Source organism: Myodes glareolus, chromosome 8, assembly GCF_982192425.1.
Source record: "Myodes glareolus chromosome 8, mMyoGla1.1, whole genome shotgun sequence".
NCBI classification, from domain to species: Eukaryota; Metazoa; Chordata; class Mammalia; order Rodentia; family Cricetidae; genus Myodes; species Myodes glareolus.
Window position 1 is genome coordinate 52,841,266 of NC_142033.1, and position 15,005 is coordinate 52,856,270.

The following is a 15,005-nucleotide window of genomic DNA, read 5'->3' on the forward strand; positions in this document are numbered from 1 at the left end:
CTCCACTGAGGGATATCTAGGTTGTTTCCAGGTTCTGACTATTACAAATTAAACTGCTATGAGTGACTGAAAGGGAGAGTCATTTCGGGGTCAAGTAAAAACCTGGCCCAAGGGAATCTCCAAGAATGGCCCCAGTTAAGACTCCTGGCAATAGCAGATACACAGCCTGAACCGATAGCTCCTGTGACCGGATTGGTGCTAGTCCAGATGTCATCAGAGGCATCATCTAGTAACCGATGGAAACAGACACAGACCCACAGCCAAACAGTAGGCAGAATTCAAAGAATCTTGCAGAACAGGAAAAGGAAGGATTATAGAAGCCAAAGGTGTCAAGGACACCATAAGAAAACGCAAAATCAACTAACCTGAGCTCATTGGAGCTCATTGAGCTCTGAACCAAAAGCTGGGGAGCCTACATGGGACTGACCTAGGCCCTCTGCATATATGTGACAGTTGTGTAGCTTGATCCTCTTATGGCGCTCCTAACATTGAGAACAGGGGCCGTCTGCTCTTGTGCAGGTTTTTGAGACCCTACTCCTCATAGTGAGTCACCTGGCCCAGCCCTCATACATGGGAGGTACCTAGTGTTACTGCAATGTGATAGGTCATGTTTCGTTGATACTTATGGGAGGCCTGTCCTTTCCTAAACAGAAATGGCAGAGGAGTGGATTGGGGGAAGGAAAACTGTGGCCAGGATGTATAAATAAATAAATTTATATAAAAGAAAGAAACATAAATCCTAGTGTGGTACCTGTTCTCAGACGTTCAAACTGAGATCAGTTGTGTAGCAAACAGTGAGGGACTTTTAAATATTGTACAACTCCTGAAAAAGCCAGGCCCCTGAACAGGTAGGTTTCTCACCATACCTCTCCTGACATCCCCTTCTCTATTCCTCCTTCTGTTCTTCAAGGCCCAGTTCATTCCTGCCACAGGCCCTTTGCACCGGCTGTGACCTCTGCAAAAAAAAAAAAAAAAAAAAAAAAAAAAAAAAAAAAAGACACCATTTCCTGCTTGGAAGCTTTCTCATCTCATCTCAGGCCGCACCACTAGTGCTCCCCACCCCCACCAGGGAAGCCTAATTCTTTCCCGCTCATCTGCTCTCCACGCTTAACAGCCTGGGGCGGATTTATTTCCTGACATGCTTGAAAAATACACAGCAAACAGTTGACTCTCAGTTAACAGGTCTGGGTTGGGTGGACAAAGCAAAACAATAAAAACATAAGTGACTGAGAAATCTTGCTGATTTCTATAGTGCTAAGGACCCAGGAATCTGTGTTCAAAAGAATCCCCAGCTTCTGCTTAACAAGGGCAGAGACCACAAGACATTGCCCTGTGCTTGGTAACACCTTAACAACCACCCAGAAGCCTCTCCATACACATTGCTGGGCAAGACTCCAAAGCTAAAAGGCACTAATTGCTCTTTATATAAGGAGATAGAGGCGCAGTCCCTCTGTGTCCCTTAGTCCTGCCGGTCTGCATTATCGGATCTGTTACCATGTTAATTGATGCCGTCTCACTCAGACAGTTCAGGCTTCACTCTGAATATGTCTGGGACAATGACAGGCAGAGAGGAGAGGTGGTAATTGGGAAGTCTCTCCCTCTCTCTCTCTCTCTCTCTCCTTTTCTCTCCACCCCCGCGTGTGTGTGTGTGTGTGTGTGTGTGTGTGTGTGTGTGTGTGTGTAGATGTGGCCCCACTCTGGGAAGAGTTAATATGCAGCCAGGCTGCTCAGGGCCTCAGACTGGCCCAGGAATGGGAGGGGTGGACCTGGAAGGTGGAGCAGGCTTGCCTTGCACAGGCTGTCTTCTCCCCACAGCAGTGGGCATGCTTGCCCAGCCGGTCTGAGAATGATGAACTCAAGTTGCCTTTAGGAATGACTGCAAAGCCCACACCTGGAAATCCCCCCCTCCCTGCCCCTCCACGGCAGGTTGCCTCTGGGAGACTCTACAGTCATTAGAGGAATGAGCCAGGAGTGAGCCATTCACCAGCTCGCCAGCACTTGGGAGAGAGCAGCAGGATGGACGTGGTCGAAAGCCTTCTTATGAATGGGAGCAACATTACTCCCCCCTGTGAACTCGGCCTGGAAAATGAGACTCTTTTCTGCTTGGATCAACCTCCACCTTCCAAAGGTAGGTGTTGGAAGCTGGGGCTGGAGTTCAGAAAATTACGAAGTCAAGGAGAGAATAGCAACAGCAAGGCTGACGAAAATGTACATTGTGTGTGTGTGTGTGTGTGTGTGTGTGTGTGTGTGTGTGTGTGTACGCGCAAAATCCCTGGGAGACAAAGCTAAATGAAGTTGTATGTTCAGAAGTTTGGATAAAAGAGTAAGAGAAATCTACAGTCGAATATTCTTATTATTCCCACGAGAGAGTTGGGGACTCATGCAGGATGTGGTGGGGGGGTGACAAAAGCATAGAGGAGCTGTGGGAAGGAAAGGGGGCCAAGTGTGGAAGCTGGGACTCCCAAGCATTGCAGAAAAGCTATTGTCAGGAGTAGAGGTTGCCTTTTCTTAGGGGAAACCCAGCATGAAGAAGTGATTAAAGCAAAATAATGCTTAGCCTCAGGGAAAGAAAGCCATCACTGTTCAAGAGCATTGTCCTTAGGAAAAACTGCTCTCCTGGGTGATCTGTTGACACGCCAACCTTTGAAAAAACAATTGGATTGCCCTGTGCCTCCCTGGGTTTGTGTCTGCAGTGCAGCCCGTACAGGAATACTCAGGTTCAGTAAAGCACGCCAGTGGGGGACATAGTCAGAAATGACCACTCCCTGGGGGGAGGGAGGCTAAGGTCTTATCAATCCACCCTCCTAACCCCCATGCCTCCAACTCTTCCCCGTTCCTCTGCAGAGTGGCAGCCTGCTGTGCAGATTCTCCTCTACTCCTTGATCTTCCTCCTCAGTGTGCTGGGGAACACGCTGGTCATCACGGTGCTGATTCGGAACAAGAGGATGCGGACCGTCACCAACATCTTCCTGCTGTCCCTGGCTGTCAGTGACCTCATGCTCTGTCTCTTCTGCATGCCCTTCAACCTCATCCCCAACCTGCTCAAGGATTTCATCTTTGGAAGTGCTATGTGCAAGACCACCACCTACTTCATGGGTGAGTCGCTGCCGGTGTCGCTGTTGACAGGGCTCTTCTCGCACCCTACTTAGACAGTCACGGCAGAGGGGTCCTGTTGGGTTCCTAAACACCAAGCATCTGTCTGTCTGGGCCCACGTACATGGACACAAGTGTTCTCTTTACAGTCCTCCTACTTGCTAGGAAGTATGTGTCCGAAGTTGATAGAAAAGCACAGGGAAATGGAATGGGCTTGCCTCTTTGCGGAAGGACAAGAATTCTTAGGTGACATCAAGTCACTCTATACCTTCCTGGTGGCAGATGGTTGTATTCTGATTAACTCCCAGCTTGGGTCAGGGTTTCTTGGAATGGAGCAGGGGCATAGAATCAGGGCTTTTTGCTGTTGTGTTTCTTGTTCTGTAAGAAATAGAGGCTATTTTTCATTTCAGCTCAGTCTAGCTTCTTCCGTCAGGATTCACTTCCCAGATTATTCTCTCAAAGCATGAGGGCATATTAGGCCAGGTGTGTATGTGTGTGTGTGTGTGTGTGTGTGTGTGTGTGTGTGTGTGTGTGTGTACCTAATAAGAAGTCGAATATGTTCTAAGGACCATGGATTATGAAGTAGTCCCTGATTGGATGAGCTATGTAGTTTGCTGCTTATACCAAATATAATGATGGTTATAACAAACCCCACAAAGCTACTTTTTAGTACTTTTTATGTGCCAGATATTTTGCTGAACACTTTTAGTTCCATGATCTTGTTTCTCAACCACCTGGTAAAGAACTGTCATCAACTCTTCCCTGTCTCACGAAGTCAGGGGAAGTGTGGCGGCTGGGGTTTGAGATTAGCAGGCACCACAGTGGTGAGCTCAGGACTCAGCTTGCCAGCTACTGTAGTTCACCTAACCCTAGACAGAAACATGTCCCTTGCTCCTCTCTGTCTGTCACATTGCCTTGTCGCTTACCCATTCTGAGAACCAACTAGTAAGAAGAGGGTAAGGTGTGTGTGTGTGTGTGTGTGTGTGTGTGTATGTGTGTGTGTAGGGGATGTAAGGTGTGTGTGTGTGTGTGTGTGTGTGTGTGTGTATGTGTGTGTGTAGGGGATGTAAGGTGTGTGTGTGTGTGTATGTGTGTGTGTAGGGGATGTAAGGTGTGTGTGTGTGTGTGTGTGTGTGTGTGTGTGTAGGGGATGTTTGATTCTGACCCAAACTGTGTAAAACATACAGCGCTGAGTAGGACTATGGCAATCTTCTGAGACCAGAAAGCTTTAAAACAAAAAAACAAAAACAAAAAAAACCTTTATTTTCTCCAGCTGAGTGTCCAGGATCCACAGGAAGACACAATGATAATGAATCTCTGACCCTCATGGCCCCATATTAGTGACCAAGAATATTTCATCTGTGTTCAAGACCCCTGAAAATATTTTAAAACCTTAAAAATGACAAGGATCATGGTTAGGTCATGAAGTATTGCTCTGAGCTCATTAACTTCTGAGGTCCATCCGCGCACATCTGACAGACACGGTGCTTGAGCATCTTAGCCAGGGAGGAGAGTTAACAGAAATGCTCGCAGAGTGACGTGGCTCTGACGGCCATGGACTCTTGTTTGCTTTGAGGCGCTCCATTCTGTGCTGTGTGAATTTCATCTCAGAACGGTTTAAATAGCCAAAATTAAACAGCAAAGTAATTCTGGGATTATTTGGAATGTCACGATAGCTTACTTTGTTAAATTTACTTTTTCTTGTTGTTTGGTTTTGGTTTGGGGTGTGAGGTGAAGTGGGAGGCCTGAATGGAGTTCAGTGTGTTGTCTTGACTGACCTGGAAACTTACTGTGTGGCTAGGTGGCTTTGAACTTGAGGTGATTCTCTTGCATCTGCCTCCCAAGTGGTAGAATTACAGGCATGCCCCCACCATGCCCAGGGCTTTGTTGAATTTCTAATTCTGGTGATTTAGATCCTACTCTCTATTTTGTGATATCTTCGACAATACTGCTCACAAAACCCATCACACACCTCATGTGTGTGTGGCAGGGGCGGGGAGGATGAGATTGACAGGGAGTTTATAGTAACTGTGGACCCGTTGTACAGAACACACTTACTGGGACTTAGAGCTGTGTTTTCAAGTCTACATGTCATAGGCTCTTTAGAGCGAAGTCCAGTAAGACACAGTGCGTGAATCCCACCCAAAAAAACAAAAAAGGCTTTACTTAAAGGTATTAGAAAAAAAATACACATGGTTACTATCTATCCTGGTAAGTAGTGATGTTTTAGGATGTCAAGTTTAGATTGTTCCCAAGTCTGTTGGTAACATCTAATTGGTGACAGTTCTCTGAGCAGAAGGCTCTAAAGTGAGCTTAAAGGATAAGATATTAAATTAAGCACAAACTCCCAATACCATCGGGAGAAGTGGGTCCTCCTTTGAATTGCGTGTATGTGAATGCGTTAGAGCAGACGCAATTCATCTCTCTCTCTCTCTAAGCGCTAAACACACCTGCTTTATAAAACACAAAGGCTGGACAGCTGGAAAGACCTGCTTCTCCCACCCACAGAACCCGCTAGTTCATCCTAGAACCTCTTTTCTGTTACCTTTTCTTACTATGCAGTTTTTCAACAGATAGTTTAAATTTGAAAATGTTTCTCTATTTTAAATTGTGTATTAGAAATCTCAACAGCCCAGTGACCTTTTGACATCATGGAGTCCTTGACAATTTTTGCCTTCTAAGGACTACCTAACTACATGGTCATGATCAAAATTAGAACTCTTCTCTAGGTTTCCAAAAAGCCCTTCTGTGGGATGGCAATTTATTTTTAATCCCCGTGTTTATTAATTAATGAGTACCTTCAGCCCAAGCTGGAGTTAGATTGCAATCAAAGCTCAATAAACTTATCTGAAACTGGGCAGTGAGATGTGTTGGCAAATACATCTGCTTAAACTGCCTTAAGCCCTTTTCGGTACAAAGCTGGCACTAGATCATCTTTCAAAAATATACACAGTAATTTTTTACCCCTTGAACATTTTCACATGATACTAAACTGCTCTGATACACTTAAGCTAAATCGGAGTCAGCGCCTGAGTCACTTTCGTGTTACCGTCTATGCTCCTTCCCAGGCACTTCCGTGAGTGTTTCCACCTTCAACCTGGTAGCCATCTCTCTGGAGAGATATGGCGCCATCTGCAGACCCTTACAGTCCCGAGTCTGGCAAACGAAGTCCCATGCTTTGAAGGTCATCGCTGCCACCTGGTGCCTCTCCTTTACCATCATGACTCCGTACCCCATTTACAGCAACTTGGTGCCTTTTACGAAAAATAACAACCAGACGGCAAATATGTGCCGCTTCCTGCTGCCAAGCGATGCTATGCAACAATCTTGGTAAGGCAGTGCTCTCAGGTGACGGGAACACCCTGCCAGATGGCGACGGGACAGGGGGCCTGGAGGCTTGCTAAGGAAGGTCCTTTTCTATTACTATTCTTTGATAGCTTCATACATGTATATAATGAAGTTTAGTTGCCTGCCCCCTTTCCCATTTCCTCTCCCATCCGTCTCCATCTCTGGCTGAACCCCCTTTTCCCCCAGCAAGTTCCCCTCCTGCTTTCATGCCTTCTTTTTCTACGTGACCCACAGAGTCCAATTAGATCGTCTTACAGAGCTGAATAAGAAGTTACTTACTGAATCATGTACATCTCACGAGTGGCTACACCACTGAGGGAAAAGCTCACAGTCCAGAAAGTTAGAGGCCCATAGTCCCCCAAGTGTGGGGTTTCAGGGGCCCCCTGAGGAAGGTCATTCTAGCTTGACAGGAAGTGTACACACTGGGAAACCGAGATCCTCAACACCGGTTCTAGATGAAGTGATACTGGCATGTCCATTTCACAGATGAGGAAACTGACTTAGCGGTTCCAGAGTGGCTAAACCCTTAAAGCTAGGAGAGGCCAACGCCTCTTTCTGTGCTTAACCCCTACGCTTAAGCATCTCCATGATCCCCAAGGAGTTCAGACTGGCTGGCTTACAGAGTTATGACTTTCTAAGGAATTGATGAGAAACCAATATCCAAAATCTTACGTGGCTATTTCTAGTGTTTTTAAAAATATTAACCTCTTTGTATGTGTATGTGTGGGGGTACACATGTGCCATCATGCATGTGTGGAGGACGAAGGACCATTTGAAGGATTACTTCTATCACGTGGGTTCCAGGGTTAAACACGGGTTATCAAGCTTGGTGGCAAGTGCTTTTACTAGCTAGGCTCTCTTGACACCTGATTCCTAGTGTTTATAAGCACTGTGTTTGCCCAGAATAGCTTACCCGAAGAGAAGTTCCAATGCTGTTTCATTTGCTTACTGGCAAAATAGCCTTGGGGAAATTTGCTTAGCCCCTTGAAGCACCAGTTCTTTGTCTCTAAAGAAGTTAATAATATGTATTTTTTCTAAATCTGCATTATTGGACAGCTATAAGGTTCAGATAAGAAGTCATAAAAATATTTTTAATGAAAAGATGGCACAAATGTGGGTCATGTTTCCTAATTATAGCACTGTTTTAGAAACAGGATGTAGACATTCTGCAGTGGCTAAAAACCCAGATCATGCTTCCTTGCCCTCTTCCTTTCATTTCAAACAAGCAACGTGCACACAAAACAGCATTGCACTGCAAAAGAGAAGACTATCCAAGACTTATCAAAACATGTCCAATTGCAATGAGAAATGGCCGAGCCACTGTTTGCCTCTGACAACTGTATGGTCTAATTTGTAGCTTACACATGCCAGACTGCAAAAGTGATTTAGGGACCAGACTCCCAGAGCAGGAGGCTGTGAATCCTCAACCCCAACTGTGTTTAGAGAAAGCATAGCTCGATCCTTCCAGGCTTTGTAGCCACCAAACTAGCTTTGCAGTGTGATGGAGAACGGATACTTAGGAGGATTTATGGGTGGCAAGTGCTACATTTGGTAAAACTGAAAGATTTTCCATTGTTTCCGACCTAAGCATCTAATGACTCCTATTGCAGAGTCAACAACAACTTGTGTAGCCTGTTGTATTCATAGGGTTCAAATCTCACCTCTGCTATTAGTTGTGTGACTTCAGGCACATTTAATCTCTTCAATTTTTTCATGTCTCCAATAGGTGCTCAGATAACAGCAATTACATTAAAGGTTCTTATGTGAATTAAAATGAGTCACACATGTAAAGAGCTTACCGTTGGCTGTAGAACTAGTCCTCATTGGATGGGAAGTATTTTCATATTTATTATTTCAACACCGTGGACATCCACTCCATATGCTCCATTATTTTTTAAAGACTTCATTATGTATTTATTGCTCATGCTACTCATTTTTATAAAGGGTCTCACTGTGTCACCCAGGCTAATCTCAAGCTCCTGGACTTGAGCAAGCCTCCTGCCTCAGCCTCCTGAGCATCTCAAGCTGTAAGGACTCACCACTTGGCCGGTTTTGCCATTAGCCTTGAACGTGTTTGTCAGTTTGGAGCATAGAACGATGCCATGTTTTCCCTGCTTAAGCAGTCTTCATATCCACTATAAAGAGAGTGAGAAGTAAACAAGTTCTAATGACCTGACCTCCAGACACGGAATTGTCAAGGACGTTAAACACTAGAAATGAATGGGTCTGCTCAGACCAGCTGCCCCGGCCTCATTCTTGCCCATCAGAACTTGAAGGTCCAGAGTCGCTGGTGATTCGATTTCTTTTCATTGCATCAGGCAAACGTTCCTGCTGCTCATCCTGTTTCTCATCCCCGGGATTGTGATGGTGGTGGCCTATGGGCTGATCTCTCTGGAACTCTACCAAGGAATAAAATTTGACGCTAGCCAGAAGAAATCTTCTAAAGGTAACTCTCTTTGGACTGGGTGTTTATTCCAAAAGAACTCAAAAGCTAGATGGGCTAAATAAATAAAAGTTAACTAGAAGGACTCAGAGTGTGACTCAGAGTGTGTGTTGGAGCCTTGGAAGCCAGGAGACCTGGTTTCTCTAGTTCCATGTGTATAAAATGAGAAGACCTTTCTTGGTGGGGTCCTGGGTGGAATCAAAGGAGAACATGCTCACATGACAACTGCATGCAGAGGGTCCTGTCCCCCAGGCTTGCTGTAATGTAAATACTTAGTAAATACCCTCTGGTGAGTCTGTCCTGCACGTGGCCTTGAGACATTAGGTCCACACCCTACAAGCCCAGCTTTTTGCTACTCGTTTCTCGCCCTCAATGCTGCCTCCCTTCTAGAGCCCACTGAAACTGTCCCCAACACCTGTGTTGACATAAATTTTTCCTGCTCTCCCTGCCCCCTCCCTCGGTTCCTTACTATGTAGATAACGCAGTCTCGCTGGCTCCGGTTGACTTTCTCTGTTACTTGGAGTCCTCACAATAAAAGTAATCTAAACACTTAGCCAGCAAACAGGAAAGAAAGAACGGAGAAGAGTGTTACTATTTATTTTGTAATAAGTCTCAGCCTTAAAATCTCTGTGTGTAGGATTTTATTACTACTATAATTACGATATGTACGCATGATTTATATTTCATTGTAAGGACAGACCTAGCGCAGACCGATACTGATATAAACCAGTGTAGGCCACGCTGCCTGTCCACTTCTCCAGTTCAAGTTCAGCTTGGCCTCCTGGACTGACGGCGTCAGGGTCTTCACGTCTTCTCTCTGGCATGGCATGTCCTGAGCAATAAAATGATGTCACTTGCCCCTGCAGAGAAGAAGCTGAGCCGTGGCAGCAGTCGATATGAGGACAGTGATGGATGTTACCTGCAGAAGTCCAGGCACTCGCGGAAGCTGGAGCTTCAGCAGCTGTCTACCAGCAACAGCGGCAGCAGAGTCAACCGCATCAGGAGCAGCGGTTCCGCTGCCAACCTGATAGCCAAGAAGCGCGTGATCCGCATGCTCATTGTCATTGTGGTCCTCTTCTTCCTGTGCTGGATGCCCATCTTCAGCGCCAACGCCTGGAGGGCGTACGACACCGCGTCTGCTGAGAAACACCTCTCGGGGACGCCCATCTCCTTCATTCTCCTCCTCTCCTACACCTCCTCCTGTGTGAACCCCATCATCTACTGCTTCATGAACAAACGGTTTCGCTTGGGCTTCATGGCCACCTTCCCTTGTTGCCCCAATCCTGGTCCCCCAGGGGTGAGAGGAGAGGTGGGAGAGGAGGAGGATGGGAGGACCCTAGGGGCATCACTGACCAGGTATTCCTACAGCCACATGAGCACCTCTGCTCCACCCCCCTGAGCGATGATAGCTAGCCCTCCGCTGCAGCAGGAAGGGAGAGACCAGGGAGCAAGGAAGAAACGGGAAAGGAGGAAGAGGAAACTGGAGAGAAGGAGAAAGGAGACCCGCTCCTCGTGGGGACTTTTTAATGTCTGCTTTTCATCCTTCACAGAGTTCCACAAGGAACCTAAGGGGGGGGGGGTCATAAAATGACAAGACGTTTTCCACAGTGTTTACCATAGAAGAAACCTCAGCCCAGGGATAGGAGCCCCAAGAGGCTCATGCTACAAATGTCCCTGCCAAGTCCGTGGTGAAAATGGAGATATGGATCCTGATGAGCTTTAGAACTTTCTGGAACGCCCCAGGTGAGGTCTCTCCATAGTGACATCTGCTGTGCTGTTTCTTCTGCTCATGCAGAATGACAGTCACCATCTCCTTCCCGAGGAACCCAAGCCTACTTCCCGTCCATATTACAACTACACGCCTTCTCATTACCACCAAGGGCCGGTGAAGCACCCCTCCTCTGGCCACTCCTGACCATGGGGCTAGTCTGACTCTTTTAAATCTAGAGGTTGGTCAAGAACACTCAGAGGTGTAAGTTCCCATCATCATCAGAAAAGCAAAAAGGGTGTGTCTAAAATACAGGTTTTTGGATTTTTATTTCCTCAAAGGGAAAAGTGTGCCAGGTCAATAGCCTGAAGGTACATTTTCTGTCACCGAAGTCAAGATGCAGAAGGGAAGGTGACCTGCACCGTGTGACGTCTCCTTTGTACCCTAACCCCACAACATTTATTAAACCTCAGTGTAATGTCTTCTGCTCACCTATACTTCCTCTTCTCCAGAAAGACCTCCCGGTAGGAAGGGGAGCTGTATTTACCTGGACAAGGGTGGAAAAATGTATAGTCAGGCCCCAAAGGAAACTGACATGCTGGGACTCAGTTCACAGGTAACTTGGAATGCCAAAAGTGTGTGTTTTTATTACCATGTATGTAGTTCTTGATAATTGGCTCACTGTGTGTGTGTGCTCGCACGTGCGTGTGTATGTGTATGTGTGTGTGAACCGAACATATGGTCACCTTCTCTGTGTGTTACAAACTTATCAGTGGATATTGAAATTCAAGTGTTACTATTCTTCCATAAAAGTTGGAGTTTTGTGTGAGCTTTGTTTCTTTGCAAAATTAGTACTGAAAAACATTTAACTCTGAGAACTCTCTGTTTAAAAATAGAAATAAGTTATACATTGAGACACCAGGAAGAACATTTCTAGAGAGCATGTGCCAAGGCAGCCTACCAATACACACACACTCTCTCCCTCTCTGTCCCTCGCTTCCTTCCTCCCTGTCTCTCCTTTTCTCTCATTTCTCTCCTTTTTTTTTTCTTGAACAATGATGTCATGTCTACATAATAATAGGTTTAATATGGACCTTCTCAATAGATACAGTTCGTAGACACATGCAGAAAGTAAAAAATAAGCAAAGCAAAGAAAATATGAATCAAGTCAAGTTTGTTGCTGCGAGCTGCCAATTATCCAAGGAATGGGCGTTCTTCTTCTCCCTTCCATAAGGCCGCAACTGCTCACTGACCCAGGCTGCCCTGTGGAAGAGAGAAAAGAAGAGTCACAGGAACTGCTAAGGCTCCTGATGCTCTAGAATTAGACACACTGTGCATCTCACAGTGGTGGGTGTGCCTAATGGGCTGCACTAACGAGAAACACTGAGCACAGAACTGCCCGCCACACCCAACCTGTCAGGCCAGACTATTCCCTCTTCAGACTCCTGTCTTACATGAGGAACTATCGCCACCTTCTCAGTCAAAGATTTCAAAGTCAAAAAGCAGAGTCAAAATTGCAATGATAAAAGATGTAAAAGATAAAAATGTGATACCTGAGTAGGTCTTACAGTCTACATACTTTTCCTGCCTAAATGGAGACTTGGACTCTCTGACAGTATTAGGAAATCAATGAAGAAAAATTAGGACCCCCTGCGCCCATTAGTAGGAACCTCTGGAGTTTCTGACTTAAAAACAAGATTCTAGGATTTAGTTAATAAAAATATAGCTATGCAGCTAAAGTGTACTTTTGGATAAGCCAGCTGCTTTCAACCTTCCTAATGCCCTGACACTTTAATACAGTTCCTCATAGTGCAGTAAACCCCAACCATAAAATTACTTTCATAGCTATCATTTTGCTACTGTTATAAATCATGATGTAAATCTGTTTTCCAATGGTCTTTAGGAGACCTCTGTGAAAGTGTCCGTCAACTCCAAGGGGTCGCAACTCACATATTGCGAAACACCCTTATAGACAGTAATTTTCAGTTTTGAGTGCATTTCATACACTGAAAGATATCCTATATTTTATCTGCCAACCCTACATTTGAAATATTTTAAGGCAGGCAAAAACATAAACAAGATCACACACACACACACACACGGTGATAAAATTGCCGTTGCTGATTAAATTTCTTGGAAAGTCTTGTCACCTAGTAGAAGCTGAGAGATGGACACAGGAGGCCCTTAACTTCCAGAATCTGTGATGAGATTTGCAAAGGTCTGATTTTACTGATGAACTTTTCTCCCCCACATAATGCTGTTCTCGCATTTTGTTAAGTCAACTTCCTTTGCCTCGGGTTAAACAAGATTACTGATCTGAACATGAATTCAAGTTAAGGAAACAAACACATGGCTTTCCTGGCATTTAGTGCCTTCTAGTAGCATCGCTTCAGCAGCAGCGCAAAACACCAGAGCACCGGCATTGAGAGCTGGATCCCAGCGCCTGGTGCCCCAAGCGCCACCATAAGGTCTCCTAATGCACTCGGAGTGGCAAATGGGCAGTGCCTGTATAGCTAGGGTTTGGTTGCACGTGTCCCTGTGTGCTTAACAGGTGTCTCTCCGCTTAAGCAAAATGTCATCGTCGTGAGTTAAGTGAAGACAGCTGCAGGATTTCCGCTGCATCTTCTTTCTGTGTTTTGCCTACTATGTACCCATGTACAACCCATGTACCGTGAATGTTTAATAAATGTTATGACTGACTTCCGTCGTGCCTCTTACGCTTTCAGTGGTCGCTCCATCCATCCTGTGCTGTGCTCCTCAACAAGGGGAAACTCACTCTTGGGGGAGAAGAGCAGAGCTTGAACAAGACTTCTTCCTCTTTGTTTGAATGCACCCCAGGTTCTCACAGGTGACCGTTGGCCGAATTCTCCCTCCTCTTTGCCTTATCCCCATAGTGCAAGAGGGTAGCCCACAACGTTTCTGATGGGTGTGTCTTGCCTAGTAAAGGTGCTGAGATACAAGTAAACAAAGGTTAGGACCCACTGGATCCTAACATCCTCTGCTTAGTTCCCCTGGCCCTCATTTCATTTGAGAACAGTGAGAACCTTGCCCACTTTCCAACTCTTGCTGAAGAATTCAGTCTGCTCCTGTCATCAAAGCTCCCATGGACCCCTTGCTATGCCCCCCCACCCATTTGCTTTCATGTAGAACCCCAGTGGCAACCACATGGAGGCACCCTGGCCCATGCTGCTTCTGCCAACCCCATGGCTTTTGACTCTAAATGCATTACTTCCCTCTCTCTTGGACTGGGAGTCTTTGACCTCTCTGGTGTCCTGGCGCCTCTCTCAGATAAACACAGCTTCCTGGTTTCCTGTGTTCTCACAGACCAGGGTCAGACCCACCACCGCACACCCCACCCACCCAGCCCTTTAAGGCACAGCCTGGGGGGACACATGTCCTTCTTGCACAGGAAGAGAGGTCAGACGGGGGCACATATGCCACGCTCTTCTTTCTGGCACACGATAGTTATTACCATCCCAAGTGGCTACCACGCAGCAAGGGTGACTCCCTCCAGAAGACAGAAGATGGAGTAAAGTTAGCACAACCACGTGATGTCATTCACAGCATATTACAGGGTCCAGTAACTCTTCCAGGGTATGAATGGAGGCGTGAATGGATGGATGGGTTTGAACAAAGTCTTTTCTCAATGCCAGTCCTTCTTTGGCTGCTTTGGAGGGGGGGCTCCCCCGTCACACTCAGGTCCCTGCAGTATATATGTGTGCTTACATTTGATCCAAGACAGAACCAACCGCCTGCGAAGTCAAGGTCTGTTTTCAGTTGTACACAGTGTACAGGAAATCTGGCTTCCAAGCTCACTGACCATAAAAAGCTTCTTCTGGAGTAATGAAGACGAAGTACAGAGATCTGTATCCACATTCAGTGGCTGTCCCTAGCTTGCTGTGTGGCCTTTCCCAGGAGGTCAGTTCCCCTTGACAGGTGGTTGGTGTGGGAGAATTATCTGTATTCTGTCAATCATGTATTTTAATAAAACGCTGATTGGCCAAGCAGGAAGTATAGGTGGGTCAACGAGACAGGAAGTGGAGGCAGGGCAATGAGAATAGGAGAAGGCTAGGGAGGAGGAAACTTCCTCAGCCAATTCTGCACAGATCACCGAAGAGGCAGCATGTAACTTGCCCAGCTGAGAAAGGTACGGAGCCATGTGCTAACGTAGATAAGGATAATGGGGTAACATAAGTTATAAGAGCTAATAAGTAGCCTGACCTAATGGGACAATCAGTTTATAACCTTATGGAGTCCTGTGTGTGATTTTCCTTGGGGTATGCTGGCTGTGGGGTACTGGGTGGGACAGAAACCCCAAAAAGCTGGCCCTCATGTTACAGGTGGTGATAATGTGTGACCCAGCAGGTGAGGACCTGCTATCTTTTTCGTATCCCACACCCTCCCTAATTTCAC

The 15,005-nt window shown here is 46.1% G+C and overlaps 1 protein-coding gene across 2 annotated transcripts; it reads left to right on the forward strand.

Moving 5' to 3' along the window:
• The first annotated feature begins 1,728 nt into the window (after window positions 1-1,728).
• Cckar (cholecystokinin A receptor) lies at window positions 1,729-13,292 on the forward strand. Of its 2 annotated transcripts, none has more exons than XM_048415252.3 (5): window positions 1,729-2,128; window positions 2,845-3,096; window positions 6,162-6,423; window positions 8,760-8,887; window positions 9,751-13,292. In XM_048415252.3, exons 1-5 carry the CDS (start codon window positions 2,017-2,019, stop codon window positions 10,281-10,283), a joined length of 1,287 nt encoding a protein of 428 aa, XP_048271209.1. In that variant the 5' UTR covers window positions 1,729-2,016; the 3' UTR covers window positions 10,284-13,292. The 2 variants fall into 2 exon arrangements, with proteins under 2 accessions (XP_048271209.1, XP_085548020.1); XM_085691894.2 differs by having other exon boundaries at window positions 2,028-2,128; window positions 2,897-3,096.
• The last annotated feature ends 1,713 nt before the right edge of the window (window positions 13,293-15,005 follow it).